Below are 15,631 nucleotides of genomic sequence, written 5' to 3'. Positions count from 1 at the left end.
GTTTGGAACAGGCTTTCATAAAGATTAAATTAAAGAGTATCAAATGTACCTACTTATATGTGTTTTGACTTTTTGATAAAAAGTAACAAGAACTCTTGTAACTCGAAAAATTCCAGAATTCTACAGCTGATTCTTTTCCAGTACAAACAAACATATTAAACTCTCGAAACTCCAAGCTTTCTCTCAAATAACCGGCGCAACACATAGACTTGCAAACCGCTGGCTAAAACCAGAGCAGCCGATTCAAGTAACGCTTTGTGAATTGCTCCTCTGCTCATTTTCTCGTTCACTGAAAAATTCAATCAACCAACAATTACTTACCGATCAAGACACTAAAATAGGAGACACGATTGTGGTTGTGGGCCCCACTAATTGAAACACACACGCGTTTTGAGTAAAAACAAACCAAGGGAATTACCTATTGCCTGACGATCTGTCTGAGCCTCTAACCAGTGCTGCTCGAACTGAATGTTGTACAGAGCTTCCTCTAGCTTTCCAATGTGCTCAAATAGTGGTTTGAAATGCTCTGCATATTTCAAACTGAATTACAGACTCGGACTAAAACTAAGTATTATATATTGTTTCATCCGAAACAAAACTATAGGGAAAAATATTAAAAAAGAATCAGAAAGATAGTCACCATCTTTAGCATGTTCATCGTGGTATAAGAAATGGCCAGCATGCACGTCAAAGTCTATAGTTTCATGGTAGGGTGATTTGTTAGTGAAACAAAAACGGTATACTCCTTGATGATATGCCACAAACTCGTGCTTTTCGCTTGTCTTGTCACGAATATCGTGGATCTGTTCACCATTTGGTCCTTTCACCTGATATTTTTGCCATGTCCTAATCATTTTCGAGGAACATACTCTAACGATATAGAAATAGAATATTTAAAACCACATCATCTTCATGCAAAATTTGTATTAAAAATAACTCCATAAAAAGAATTGTCAAAACCATATAACAACAAAGTCCATACGGAAATATGCGAAAAAATGGTTTTACACCCCACGTTGCTTTTAACTTGACAAACGACCATGTTGAAAACACTAAGATTTAGTCAGATATTCGACTTGCACACAACAGTCCACATTCAAAAGTTTGTTCTGCACAGAGATTTGTTCAGATTTTCCGTTTCTAACAAACACTTAAAGAAACTAGTTATGGCATGGAGAATTAGACAATAAAAACTTACCACAAGGTCTACACCATCTTCACTGTAATGCCATGACCCCTCGGACTTAATCACCACGAATGAGAAATGTACGGTGTTCCCATACTCGACCTTGTGAGAGAAGCACTCCTCTCTATCTATAACAAATCTAATCCCAAAAGCCCCTCCAAAACTGCATAAAATTACCACCACTGCCACTGCTGCTATTGAAAGCTTCATCTGCGTTCAAATAAAAAACGTCATCAATATTTTGGGGAAAGGGGAGGGAGGAAAGAGATGTGAAACAGAATCGTTTTGACGTGTTCATTAAATTTAAAAAAAAATCAGAAATGCACAAAAAAAATATAATAAAAATAGCTACTGGGTTTGTATGGATTCCACAAACTCGATTATATTACTACGGAAACACACAAAACATTAACATATTTCTATTTTTCTTCACTAGCTCTCTATCTTTCACTTATATGGTGTATGAAGAAACTAATGAGTATAGAATTGCTTGAAAAATAACAATCGTGTCATTGCATGCAAAAGAAAGTAGTCAAAACACCAAATTTGACATTCCAAACACGAATTACAACAATTCAGAAAATAGCAGCTTTTGAATCACTTATTTGTTATCACGAATATCTGTCCCTATATACTATCCGCGATAGCACGAAATTTAATCCGTCCCTATCGAATCGTGCAAATTTTCACAATTTTACAGTTATGAATTTTCCAACTTCACAGCTTGAAACTCTAACATAACCGATCGACCCACATTAACCTAAACTAAACAATACTCATGGATTAAATCGAAATCCTTCAATTCAAACAATTGGCCTCGCCCCACGCCACCTCGATATGAATCCAGGCACAGAAAAACTTCTTAGACCGATCAATACAGAGGAACAGAAAAGTGACAATTACAAAAATAAAAGTCAAAATCATCAATTTCCCAACTTCAAAACAAAATTAACAGCTAAATCAGCCCAACTCAACGATACTTAGCAAAGGGGTAAACCTAAAATCCTCAATCCCAATATACTTGAACCAAAAAATAACGATTAAATTGATTGCCGCGTATGGATTTATTGAATCGGAAAGACAAAAGGATAACCAAATATCCGCACATAAACAAGGGGGAAAAAATAGAAGCGAAATCGCAGAGGCAATTGGTGCAAAAGAGTAAATTAAAATTAAGGCGATTAAAAATGAAAGAGGAAGCGTACCTTGTTATTGCTTTGATCGGAGATCGGAGTAGCAGACGAGGTTTTCGACCAAAGACTGTCGGAAGAGGGCGACGGTGCGTCAATGTATATATCTTACACCGTTGAAACGGGGTACTGCCCGTGACATGGCTTTCCAACCATCAGCCACTCATAGTTTGCCACGTGTATTACTAATTCCTTTAATTTCTTTTCCATTCCATTATTAGAATTTAAATAAATTCTCATTTTAACTTTCTAAATGAAAGTATTAATTTTAGGGGTTTATTATGAATTTAGAGATGAAAATAATCCAAGATTGTGGCTATTGGACTTAAATAATTAGGCAAAACTAAGGGTGGAAATACGACGAAATCAATCGGAAATGATTTTTTTTCAATTTTTATATTTCTTTTAATTATTATTTTCATATTGGGCCAACAATTAAGGACCCAAAACTTACAAAAATAATATAACGACCTAGGCCCATTAAGATAAGGATATGGGGCCCATTTATCCAGACACATGACTTGAACGTCGGATGGGTTTCCGCCGGACAACTCCCGACTTAGTTTATATGTCCTAATTTTGCAAAACTCGAGTGTTCATTTCTACGTGATCGGATCATCTACTCGCATACAGTGACCTGCCCTATAAAGTGACCTGCCCTATATTCTCGTTTAATCCACCCGATGTAAATGATACAATATCATACATCAATTTCTACATTTCCACATAAAATTTATTTGTCCGGAGAATAAACAAAGTATAAGTAATTCTAATGGAAAACATATATCAATTTCTAAATTTTTGAAGAAACTCTAACTGTAGTAACAATTTAACCGGGTGTAATTATGTGCAGATCAACGGTTAATAGATACGAAGCAAGCATAGTATTGATGCCACAACGAAGGCCTTGACTGCAACCGATGAAGGTATCTTCCCCCTATCGCTCCTCAAGAAAATAGCTTCATATATCGGCAAATTCAACATCACCAAAACCGCACAAATGGCCAATTGAGCCACAAACTTTCCGAACTCGTCTCCAAAAGCTAGCTTCGTTAATAATCCACACACCAAGCTTACGAAATTGAGCAATGCAATTGTCGCTATAATTATAGTCGTCACTGACGAGCTTCCGAATTCAATAAGTCCCTTTTCGTACCGATCTCGTGCTTCGTGATCGTCCACACTTTTTGAAGTCACGACAAACGATGTTTGAGATAGGCCGAATTGTCGTATCATCGTGTCCACAAAGGCGAAAAAGAACGACGTTGTCCTTCTTATCACAACCATCCTCTGCAAGTTCCACCATCCCTTTAATGTATCGCCGATTATTAGGGCTTCCACTAATGTATACGCAGTTTTCGCACCGAAAACGTAAGCAAAAGGCAAGAACCACGGGCTAGAAATCTGGAACATAGACGAGGAAATTTTGATGTTATATCACATGATTCAGAGTGAAAGATGGAAATAAATTTTCTATTTTCGCCGATTTTGGATTCGATTGTGCATTTTATATTTTAGGTTACTAAAAATTGGAACTTTCCGAACTTCGCCGATTCTAATTTGAATTTTTTTTTCAATTTTGGAATAAGTTTTTTTGTTCCAATTTGCAAATTTTTTTGGAACGGAATTTTTACACTTCCAAAAAAAAAAAATTATAAAGTATTAATTTCGATCTAATCTGTCAGATTTCCACACCTAGTACGATCTAATTTACTTTACAATCTATATTACCTGAGGGAACAAAGGAACACCGTGGAGCAACGAAAGGGCAGGAACGACCACATAACAAAGAGTAGGCAACGAAATCGGGGCCCACAGAAGGTAGATGCAGTACCCCATTTGAGCGCCGAATTCGATTTTCCGGTGGCCGTAAACGAAGGGGCAGTACTTGGAAAAGAATATCTGAAACATTCCTTCCGACCATCTCTTGAACTGAATAAGAGACACGTCTAAGGTTGTCGGAGCAACTCCTTCAAAGGCGTACTTGGCCGGATTGTAGTAAACGGGCTTCCATCCCCTGCATTGAATCGTTAAGCCCGTGACTATATCCTCCACCGGACATCCGTACACCAATCCCATCTGCACGCGTTCAGATATACACGATCATTTATATACATACATATTATGCGTCCTAATTAATAATGTAGTTTGTTATATATGATCAAACATTAAGGCCTCGTTTGGTTCGTAGGATAAGATTAAATATAATCTTAAGGAAATCCAATTATTTTATCGGGTCATTAAATAATCTCCCAATTAGTCATGATTGACGCCATTTTTTCCATAATTGCGGGCCGATCAGAAAACTTATTAAGATTAACCAAACATCCAGTAAGGTCCAATTATTCAGTTAATAATGGTTAATTTTACCAACCAAACAAGGCCTAAGAACATAAAAATAGACTCGAGTGGCGGAGTCAGCATAGTGCCATGAGAAAAAAAAACCAACTGCCTAAACGTAATCTTGAAATCAAACGAGCAAAATGCTTGCCTTTTAATTTTATTCTAGTGATTTTAAGACATACGATACGATGATATAACAATGTGTATGAATGATTATCGATGTAAGAAAGACGAACCTCTTGTCCCCATAGAGTGCCATTCTCATAGCTACAATTAGCTAAAACCTTCGATGCTTCCTCCAATTGTGCAACACTTCTCTTCTTCGTATTAACTTCGTCGTCGTTTAAGCATTCAATCGTATGAATTCCCGAGTATTTTTCACCCGACAAGCTTACTCTCCTATGGAAGCATCCGGTGCCTACGTACAAAGTTCCTCCAAAACCATCTAATCCCGAAAGCTCAATCTTCATAATACGAAAGTGCAGCGAAGATTCAGTATTCAACTAAAACAATTAAATTTTTTTTTTGAAAATTCATATATATATGTATATATAAGTACCTGATTAATTGCTAAATTTATATTAGCATAGATATCGTTCTCGATAATGTTATTATATTGCTGAGGGTATTGAACATATGAGATTCGCTTCCCCTGTTTCTCGTCCAAGAAGAAGCACAACGCGTCTCGTATCGAATCGGGATCGTTCGAGTACATGTCACAGTCGACGTTGAGAATTATCGGCGCATTGCTTATTTCTGCCGACACTCTCAGCTGCATGAAAATTCAGTTTAATGTGATTAAATTAATTATCTCTTCAATGACTCGATAAATTAAGAACCTCGCTTAAATAATAGTTTATTCTGGTCCCGACTCGGTACAAACCTACTAAATTATTAGTTCGACAATTTACTAATTCACTAAATTAATAGAATTTTGCTAGTCCCGACTCTATTAATTTATAGAGGTTTAACTCTAATTAGTAATACCAATGCATTCATCGATCCAGCCTTGAAGTTGTGAGCGCACCCCGTTTTCTTCTCTCGTGACAAGTATACGAGTGTTGGCAATTTATTTCCTTCGATATCAATCGCCTCTTGATCACATCCATCTATCAGAATCTGAAAATGTTCAACATTTAAATTAATTAGCCGAAAATTAAAAATAAAAAATAAAAAAAAATCAAATTATGTATTACGATCAAGATTTATAATAACCTGAACAATTGATTGATGATCCTGTTTTGCGACATTAGACTCCCACTCCGAAAAACCTTTGTGTCGATCCTTAATTTCTTGCGGTACGCAACCCTTTCGCGCTGCCGAATCGATTCGGCTTTCCATATCTTCGTAAAGTTGCTAAAATTCGAAAAAATTCAGTTATTAGTTAACTTAATCTTGATCAATAATTTTCATATATGTAGCTCATGATTTAATTTTGCACCTTAACATTAATCCATTCTTGATCGAATCCACTAACATCGACGCAACGAGAAAAGTACACTCGTGGTGACCTCGGCTCGACATTGTACTTCTTGCTAAAGGGTACCCAATGCTTGGAGAATCTAGAAGCTTCCAGAAGTGCAAAGAATGTAAGTTCCGAACCGCCGTCATCGGATAAGTAAACGGCAAGTTTCTCCGGCGGGTAATTGTACGACACGGCGGATAAAACCGTGCCGACCACCAGAGACGGCGGCTCCAGTACGGGATCCGCCGTGCACACAAATATATCCACCCTCGGCAACTCTTCCTCCCCATACCTGCAAATAGATAAATAAATTATTACATGCGGCCGCCATAAAAACAAATTAAGGGGCAAATCTGTAATTTCAACTTGCCTGAGAGAAAGCCTATCCTTGAAGGGATGGCGGGAAACGACGTGCCACCTGGCGGACTGAGTGATAATCCAGTACAAGCCGAAAAAAACCTCGGAGAAAAACATGGAGAACCAGACATGGATTCTTGATTCTGGGATGTGGGTTAATCTGTAAACCCATGTGAGAATTATGCCGGCGAATATTGTCGAGCAGAAGAGTTTGTGGGCGGCGCCGCCGCGAGCTGCCTTTGTCTCAAACAATGGAAGATCATCGTTTTCTCACTGGTGTATTATAGCTTCATAAAAAATCAGCTGGGGATATTATATTATATTATATTATATTATATTGGACGTTCGAAAAAAAATTAATAGCATCTTGCTCCATTGTCGGAAAACGCTGTATGATCGTTCATAATGGACGGGACCAATCGAACGAAAGCGACACTGGATAGTATTTTATTTACTCTATATTATATTTGGAGTATCTATTAGATTGAATTTGAACCAATTATTTGAGTTAATATCTACAAATTAAAATTCAAAACCATATATACACAAACGGGTTGCATTTAGCCCAATATAAGGATACTAATAAATATGGCAAATAAGCCCAATTAAATCAAGCCCATGTAAACACATTAAAATTTAAAAGGTCCAATATAATACCGGGCTCAAGTGAGCTGTCCTGAACACCTGAGACCGGTATTTTTTTTTTCTCTTTTTTTTTTTTATTTGAGAGAGAAAATAAATAAATAATAATAAGTGAGCTGAGCTCGGGCTCGTCCAGTCGAGCTATCATTTTATGAGCGTACGAGCTTATGAACAACTAATTTGAGCTTGAGCTCGAGCTTTTATCGAACCGGCTTATCAAACTCACGAGCTGACTCGGCTCATTTACTTAAACCCCGAGTTATACCTTTTGATTTAATTTGTCATCAATTTTATATGCAAAGTTGGACACCATGGAATCATTTCTTTTCTAAACATAAGAAAAATGATATATATACTTGTGGCTTCACTACGTGCAAGCAATAATTATTTTTCAATAGTCAATTTATTTTTAAAGAAGGTATCCACTTTTAACTAATAAAAAATAGGAGGGTATTATTATTATTATTAATAAAATGAGAATTCCAAAAAATAGAAAATAAAAAAGAAAAAAGTAATCTTTATGTGAATTTGGATAGAATAATAGGCCAATAATTGCATCTAGCATTCCAATTTGAATTGGGTAAAAAGGAAAATGCACTTTCCGCAGTTTACACCACCGTGTATACAAGAACAGATTTGTCTGTTTGTTGTTTTCTCGGCTTCTTGCCAAGAAACAGCGAAAAAGACCCAATTTTTCAATCCCATAAATTAAAGTGAAAAAACTAAATAATTGCGTGAAAAAAAACCCATCTCCGTCAACTGTCTGCGCCTTTCTCCCATAGTCAGTATTTGGCCGGTGTTCTTTGCTGACCTGGTACTCCTCTTTGATTTATAAATTAAATTTATATACATACATATATATACACATATACATATAAACCTCATAAAGGCAAGATTTATCAAAACTCTCTCTTCCCTGAAACCCAGGTGAGAATTTCTCTTCTTTTTTCATTTACAAATTCATATTTATGTTATTGTGTATCCGTCCAAACAGTGAGTTCGATTCTCAAAAAGGAATCTTGTTTTCTTCTTCCGCCATGTGTTTCTGTCTGTAATTTTTTGCCGTGAGGTGAATTTTTTTCTTGGGGGGTCTCCACCGAGTTGCAGAGTCTTTGGATTTTTCTTGATGGTGCTTTCTGTGTGTGCTTCAGATTCTTGAAAAAACAAAAGGGGGTTTGACTTTTCGAATACTTTTCTTTGAATTTGATCGAATTTTTTTCACTGCCCATCATTTTTTTCACTGCTGTAAGATAAGACCGTGTTTGGAGATTTGAGTTTCTTTTGATGATTTGTTGATTGCTTTTGTCATCTCTCTCTCTCTCTCTCTCTCTCTCTCTCTCTCTCTCTCTCTCTCATATGATTAGGGTTCTTGAGTGGGTTTTGCTTTAACTTGTCTTTCTATTTTCTGGTTATGTGAACTCAGGTATCAAGTAACAGTTTCTCAGGGAGCAAAATCAGGATTAACTTTGTTTGCAAGAAGTACTAATTACAGGTATTTTTGGGCTCCATTAACAATGTTTTCGAAATCTGATTTCGACAGATTTATGACTTGCAAAATCATTTATTTTTAGTCTCTCCCATTTGATGTTTTTCTTCTCTGCATCAGACAAGATTAACTCAATTGAACTTAGGTTAAGTAGTACCGGAGCCTCTCCCACAACATGATTTCGTGTGTTTTGTGTGAGGGCGAAAAAAAAGAAATCAGTTGAACTTAAGCTACTCTAGAAACTAATCTGTCGAAACGGGGTGTTGTTGGATGAACTTCTGCAGTTATGCATTTACGTAATTTGGAGTTTTGAAGTCTGTCTTTAGTTAGTTGTGTGTCGGTTTTGCCTATTGAAGTTTCTATATGGTTTCGGCTGCTGCTTATGTTATCCACGACTTTGTATGTGATTTTTCGCCTTGCGAAATTCTTATGTTCTGTAAATGGCTCGTTGGCTGTCTCTGAAAGCTAATGTAATGGGGGTATATCTTATCAGCTATTTGTCTCGAATATTTGCTACTCGACATTTTTCCTTCGGGTGAATCGACATTCTATTTTAGATAGGATAGAATCGTTTTCATTAAAATGAATCTCAAATTGCCTAGAGTGAGAAGATTTCACAATGAATGAACTCTTAGTGGATATTAACCCTTTGATTATCTATCGAAATGGATGACGGTGTCAAAGCTGATTAAGGAAAAGTATTAGTGTGTGCGATTTATATTTCGAACACATGAATTTGCTGCGTCCTTTGGGCTCGTGTTGTCATTTTGTTTTTTTTCTCACCGTTGTCTTTCTTTGGCTGTTGTTTGCAGTTAGAGCTGGATAAAAAAAAGAGGAATAATGGTGGCGAAAGATTATCAGAAAATCAAAGGATCGGGTAAATCCGAGGTGGGAGAAATCGACACGAGTGCACCGTTCCAATCTGTCAAAGCTGCTGTCAGTTTATTCGGCGAAAGTGCATTCTCCGGCGAAAAGCCTGCCATTAGGAAGCAAAAGCCACAGTCCGCAGAAGTACGTTGATTCTTGTTTCGGTGTTTTTTTTTTTATTTAATCATTATTGCACAATGCAAGTCATAACATGATGCTGTGTCGGTTTTTTCTTGCAGCGCGTGCTGGCAAAAGAGACAGAGCTTCACTTAGCCCAGAAAGAGTTGAATAAGTTTAACAAACAGTTAGAGAATGCCGAGACGACTAAATCTCAAGCTCTTTCGGAGCTCGAAAAAGCTAAACGAACGGTCGAGGATTTGACTCAGAAGCTGAAAATTATTAACGAATCAAAAGATTCGGCTATTAAGGCTACAGAAGCTGCTAAGCATCAGGCGAAGCAATTTTCAGACAATGAATCTTTGTTGGATTTTGAAACTTCGAGGGTTCAGTATGCAGCTGCAGTCGCCGAACTCGATTTGGCAAAACAAGAACTACGAAGAATTCGTCTGGAATATGACGCATCTATCGAAGAAAAAGACTCAGCTGCAAAAAGAGCAGCCGAAGCCGAGAGCGCTGACGTGGCGAACACGGCGAGAGCTGCTGAGCTGTCGAAAGAAATTGCCAGCGTGCACGACTCGATTCAGCAGGCGAAGCTCGAAATTGTGCAGGCGAAAGAAGAGGAGACGAGGGTTTGCTCGGAAAAGGATAAGCAGAAGCTGCTGTGTAAAGCAAAGCTCGAAGAGTTGGCGAAGAAATTGGTTGATTTCAAGAAAGGTATGGACCCTGAGGGAATCAAGAATCTAGAGGGTCAACTAGGCGAGACCTTGTCTGAAATCGAAGCTCTACGGAATCAAATGGAAAACACGAGGGTTTCCGATCTCGATTCTGTCAAGGCTGTCACTACGGATTTGAACGGGGCTAAAGAATCGTTAAACAAAGTGGCCGAAGAGGAGAGCTCGTTGAGAAATCTCGTCGAGACACTTAAATTGGAATTGGACGAAATCAAGAAAAGCCATTCCGAATTAAAGGATAAGGAAGCAGAAACGGAGTCGTTAGCAGGTAATCTTAATGCGAAGCTCCTAAAAGCCAAATCCGAGCTCGAGGCGGCGCTTTCTGAGGAAGCTAAAATCAGAGGCGCGTCCGATGAAATGATTGCTTCGATCCGCCAGCTGGTGTCAGAGAGTGAAAACGTGAAAAACGAAGCTAACGAGATGAAGTTGAAAGCCGAAGAGCTTAAAAGAGAAGCAGAAACTACTAGAAATCAACTTGAAGAGGCTGAAAAGAAACTAATTGTTGCTCAAAACGAAGCTGAAGAAGCTAAGGCGGCGGAATTAAGAGCACTTGATAGAATCAAGATTCTGTCGGAGAAAACCGACGCCGCACGGGCGTCGACCTCGGAGCATGGGGCCCACATTACGATATCGAGAGACGAGTATGACTCGGTGAGTAGGAAGGTGGAGGAGTCGGAGAAGCTGGCGGATATGAAAGTGGCGGCGGCGGTGGCTCAGGTGGAGGCTGTGAGGGCCGGCGAAAACGAGGCTCTTAAAAAGTTGGATTCTTTGCAGAAGGAGATTGAGGATTTGAAGGCAGGGACACGAGAGGCGGTGAGAAAGGCGGAGATGGCAGAGGCGGCAAAGAAGGCGGTTGAAGGGGAGCTGAGGAGGTGGAGGGAGCGGGAGCTGAAGAAGGCGGAGGAAGTGGCGGCGGCGGCAGTTCTTGCTGAAAGGGAGGAGGAGGAGAAGAAGAAGAAGTTGCTGTACGAAACGAATCTTGGGAATTACCAAATCGCCACCACGAAGCAGAAGGTGGTGGTCGAAACGAGAAAGCTGGAGAAGGCAAAAACGTCCATCAGCAAGAAAGTGATGATGCCGAGTTTGAGCGGCGTTTTTCATAGGAAGAAGAATAAAGTCGAAGGGGGTTCGCCTTCTTACTTGCCCGGCGAGAAACCCGTTTGGTGAGTTTGTCGTTTTATCGAATCGAATTCCTTGTGCAGTATAATTAATGGTTGCGATAAACTTGGTTTTTTTTTTTTTTTGGCCCTTTTGTGTATATTTGAGACATGTGGTGTTTGATTTTCGTTTTTCTTTCGTTCTTCGACTGGTTGGAGCAAAGCTCGGAAATATCGATTGCTTGACGAGTTATTTTTTTTTTTTTTTTTTTTTTTTTTTGTATTGATGATGCAAGTGGTTATATAAATCGAATAAGAACTACCGGTTTTTACTGTTGAGAAGATGTCATGCTGTAACAATTTATTTTTTATTTTTCTCGCGTGATAAGTTTTTGGCACCGTTGCTGAAGTTATAGAAAGCCGAATGACTACTGCAATTAGTTTATGTACGCAAAAACGAAACCCTAGTTACCATTGTTTATATACGATCCTTTACGACGATTCTTTCCTTTCTCGATTACTCTATATTTGTACAATAATTTTTTTTTTAATTATTCAAATTTTATTACAAGGAGTAATAAAAGAGTGTAATTATGTGTAATTATTTACTCAATTTATTACAGTCAATTTAATGCCAAAAATTAAGAGTAATTATTTAGTGAATTTATTACAGTCAGTTACACATAATATTATACAGTTGGTAATCCAATCGGTATAATCTGATTAATTATTTTGGATTGAAATAATTAATTTCCTGTTAAGTAATTAATCAGTTGGTAAGATTTTGTTCGTTGAGTAAAAAACAAAAAAAAGAACAAACTTTTAGTAATTACGTTTTATTATTGCCTTAAAAGAAAAAAATAAAAAAATCATTCTTGAAAAGAAACAAATACGCAATCAGTTTCCCTTTGTACTACTATGGCGCAACCAAATTGACTCTTGAGAAAAAAACAAGCCCCTCAATACCAAACCAGAGTGGCGCGTGGCATCCACGCTCTCTCCACTGCAGCAGCGTCCAAATGTCGAACCCACTATTGGCCAGTATTCGCGAAGACCCTCTTCTGCTATTGAGCGGCCACCACCCCTCCTCCTCCTCTTCTCCGATCGCCGTCTCCGACGCCGACAGTTACCTCCTCGACCCATCCCAAATCGGCAGCGCATCTGGGAGCTTCCAGAACGACGGCGGCGGCTTCCTTGGCGGGGGCTACGACGCCGCCTTGATCAGCGAATCCGAATACGGATTCGCCCGACCCGATTTCAGGCAGGCCCCCCTCGTCGGAACCGTCGAGCCGTACGAGCGCCACGTGTTTCTATGCTATAAGAACCCGCAGGTGTGGCCCCCCCGCATTGAGGCTGCCGAATTCGATCGCCTCCCCAGGCTTCTCGCCGCCGCCTTGTCGGCCAAGAAGCCTAATATGAAGCGCCAGGTACAAGGGTTTGTGATTTTAAAATCCCAAAAAAAAAAACAAAAGTATTGATTTAAACACTGTTTGTGGATCTTGTGTTTTTTGTTTAATGTGGTCATGGAAAATTTTGATGTGTGATTTGTTTTGGTAGGGTTGTGAATTTTTCTGGGCTTTTTATGTCTGAATTTTTATCATCGATTTCGGTGTTGGTAATGTGAGTTTATGCATTATGCTGGGGAATGATTGGATGTTGATATGGAAGTAATATCTTAGTCGTTAAATTTTGTGCACCGTAAGTGTAGTGACGAAATTGATCGAGTCTCTGCATTTTTCAGTTCATGTTGTAGGAGTTTTTAACGAGCGTTATTCGATTTTCCCCAAACCGTTGTATTTCAAATTTTTTGCCGCGTGTGGTTTTTTTTGTTCCTTTAGCCTAATAGACTTACCGTTACGATGCAATGTTGAATCTCGTTGCGCGATTACAAACAGGAAGCATACGTTGTTATTTATTTTGTTGTATGCACGTGTACGAATTCTGATTAAGATCGTGTAAACACGACGGCATAATTCATCAGCAAGATTCCCCACCCTTTTTTGTATGAAATGTGGGTGTTTCTGCATGTAAATGCTATACGTAAGATAACAAACTCTCGATTAGAAGGGATTTTAGTTCTCTATTACGGTCTTCACGATCCTTTTTTCACGGCAATGGATATTGAAAATAATCATTTTCCTTTCGCTGTCGTTTTTTTCCTTCCCCAGACTCGCTTAACAATATGCGAGGGGCGCGACGGAACCGAGACATCAAATGGCGATGTGCTAATCTTTCCGGATATGATCAGATACAGGTTAAATACAAAATTCATCATTAATTGCTTCACAAAACCCAAAAAAACTTTCATTTAATTTGTCGTTTCGTATTCTAATTATCAAGTAAAAATTTGCAGGAGATTGACTCATTTTGACGTCGAAACATTCGTTGAGGAAGTGCTCGTAAAAGACGGGGAATGGTTGCCTGGAAGTCCGGAATCTCTTAGAGGGTGGTACATCTTTGTGTGTTGCCACGGTACAAGGGATCGAAGGTGCGGTGTTTGTGGTCCGTCTATTATTAGTAAATTCAAAAACGAGATCGAGAACCGTTGTCTACAAGGGAAAGTGTCCGTTAGTCCGTGTTCGCACATTGGAGGTCATAAGTATGCAGGGAATGTGATCATTTTCGGGCCGAATTCGAATAAGGAAGTGATAGGGCATTGGTAAGCGTTCGACTAGTTTGTATTTTTTTCCGTGATTCTTGAAATTTGGTGATTATATTCTTACTATACATACTCGACGCACTTACTATGTTTTGCAGGTATGGATACGTTATGCCTGAAGATGTACCGCTTTTGCTTGACCAGCATATTGGGAGAGGAGAAGTTGTGGATTTCCTCTGGAGGTAATTTCCTTTTAGGGTAAATTACATTAACGACCCTTGAGATTTGACCTATTTACGAGACAAAATCGAGAATTTGTTGGCAAATTGCGTAAAAGGAATCTCTGTAATACCTCAAGGGTATATGTAGTTATTATAGAAGTTATAATCTGTCTTTTTATTTCCTTTTTGTTAGTTGACCAAATCTCAAGGGTAATTTATTTCTTTTATCGTGCAGATAAAGGCCAAATACAATTTCATGTTGATTTCGTTTTCGGTCTATTCTTACAACATTGTTAACTAGTAGAATGTGAAATATATTTATTTAGATAGATATAATGTAACTAAGTGTAAAAGCAACTTTTTTTTCCTGAAACGAGAAGGCAAAAGAAATACTAATGTCTGAAGTTACGGAAGTATAGCTACGTGTTTTATTGAGTCGAGTTGACGTGGATTATTGTTCTATTACAGGGGACAAATGGGATTATCTGAAGAAGAGCAAAAACAATCGCAAGAACTAAGGTACCTGGTCAACGGTGGCACACATACCGATAGGATCACAATGGACTCAACACAGGAAAACGAAGGAATTGTAACCGTCAGTGCATGTGGCGCGTCTCAATTGGACGGAACAGGATGCTGTCAGACGAACGGAGGAGATTCCTCTTGCTGTCAGAATCCCGTGTTGCAAGAGAAGAGTGGGCCCGATCAAGATTCCGAAGAGGCTGTCCTAAATTTCGCAGCCGAAAAGAAGAAGAGGTCGAAAAAGCAAGTCTTGAGAAATAACGGTGCTAAACGGAGTGGACCGAGTAAAGTTTGCTCTATGCCTACATGGTACGAAAGCTGGGAGCGTGAAGATACGTACGCTGCACTTGCTGTTTTAGGCGCTGCCGTAACGGTTGCGTTTACTTATAAATTCTACAAACAGATGAGCTGAAATCGGTTGGTGGTGTGTGTGTATCTGTACGTGCCTTTTTATTATATGATTATGATTAAATTAATTCGGCTCGAAGATTAGATTATTATGGTTTTGGTGATTAAAGGGCTTATAGACCTTTTGAAAGAAACGGGAAACCGAAGGCGCAAGAATGCAGGTTTTACGTGCTGCCTGTTTTATCTCGCTGCCCTACTTTCTTGGTAAATGGCTGAATTTGAATCTGCACTATTTATTTATTTTTATTTTTATTATTTAGAATGATTGGTTTTGTATATTGTTAATTGTATGTACAGTGAGCTTATGATTTAAGTTCTTCAATATGTGCTTTATTATTATTGTGCTGTGTTTGTGTGTGTGTGTGTGTGTGTGTGTGTGTTTGATAATTAGCATCTC

The 15,631-nt window shown here is 38.6% G+C and overlaps 4 protein-coding genes across 7 annotated transcripts; 2 read left to right on the top strand and 2 right to left on the bottom strand.

Moving 5' to 3' along the window:
* Nucleotide 1: 1 nt before the first annotated feature.
* LOC148766084 (transmembrane emp24 domain-containing protein p24beta2-like) lies at nucleotides 2-2,533 on the bottom strand. Its single transcript, XM_012993462.2, has 5 exons — nucleotides 2,392-2,533; nucleotides 1,199-1,396; nucleotides 641-827; nucleotides 419-526; nucleotides 2-289 (listed from the first exon to the last, which is right to left on the bottom strand). Exons 2-5 carry the CDS (start codon nucleotides 1,394-1,396, stop codon nucleotides 156-158), a joined length of 627 nt encoding a protein of 208 aa, XP_012848916.1. The 5' UTR covers nucleotides 2,392-2,533; the 3' UTR covers nucleotides 2-155.
* Nucleotides 2,534-3,046: 513 nt separating this feature from the next.
* Nucleotides 3,047-7,015, bottom strand: LOC105968793 (cellulose synthase-like protein E6). The gene is made up of 8 exons (XM_088827469.1): nucleotides 6,555-7,015; nucleotides 6,161-6,476; nucleotides 5,935-6,075; nucleotides 5,707-5,838; nucleotides 5,279-5,491; nucleotides 4,956-5,183; nucleotides 4,108-4,455; nucleotides 3,047-3,780 (listed from the first exon to the last, which is right to left on the bottom strand). Exons 1-8 carry the CDS (start codon nucleotides 6,656-6,658, stop codon nucleotides 3,238-3,240), a joined length of 2,025 nt encoding a protein of 674 aa, XP_088683595.1. The 5' UTR covers nucleotides 6,659-7,015; the 3' UTR covers nucleotides 3,047-3,237.
* A 698-nt stretch (nucleotides 7,016-7,713) lies between these two features.
* On the top strand, nucleotides 7,714-11,826 carry LOC105968995 (WEB family protein At5g55860). Of its 4 annotated transcripts, none has more exons than XM_088811332.1 (4): nucleotides 7,714-8,110; nucleotides 8,607-8,675; nucleotides 9,482-9,680; nucleotides 9,776-11,826. In XM_088811332.1, the coding sequence occupies exons 3-4, from the start codon at nucleotides 9,510-9,512 to the stop codon at nucleotides 11,552-11,554; spliced, it is 1,950 nt and encodes a 649-aa protein (XP_088667458.1). In that variant the 5' UTR covers nucleotides 7,714-8,110; nucleotides 8,607-8,675; nucleotides 9,482-9,509; the 3' UTR covers nucleotides 11,555-11,826. The 4 variants fall into 4 exon arrangements, with proteins under 4 accessions (XP_088667458.1, XP_088667461.1, XP_088667460.1 ...); XM_088811335.1 differs by having other exon boundaries at nucleotides 7,735-7,997; XM_088811334.1 differs by having other exon boundaries at nucleotides 8,045-8,112; nucleotides 8,610-8,675.
* Nucleotides 11,827-12,274: 448 nt separating this feature from the next.
* Nucleotides 12,275-15,573, top strand: LOC105969042 (Sucrase/ferredoxin-like family protein). The gene is made up of 5 exons (XM_012993765.2): nucleotides 12,275-12,911; nucleotides 13,653-13,738; nucleotides 13,838-14,143; nucleotides 14,242-14,325; nucleotides 14,773-15,573. The coding sequence occupies exons 1-5, from the start codon at nucleotides 12,504-12,506 to the stop codon at nucleotides 15,236-15,238; spliced, it is 1,350 nt and encodes a 449-aa protein (XP_012849219.2). The 5' UTR covers nucleotides 12,275-12,503; the 3' UTR covers nucleotides 15,239-15,573.
* Nucleotides 15,574-15,631: the final 58 nt, after the last annotated feature.

This window comes from Erythranthe guttata, chromosome 13, assembly GCF_056151865.1.
Source record: "Erythranthe guttata isolate IM_541 chromosome 13, IM_541, whole genome shotgun sequence".
Classification (NCBI taxonomy): domain Eukaryota; kingdom Viridiplantae; phylum Streptophyta; class Magnoliopsida; order Lamiales; family Phrymaceae; genus Erythranthe; species Erythranthe guttata.
Note: the sequence above shows the minus strand (reverse complement) of the source record. Positions and strands in the feature narration are given on the sequence as shown.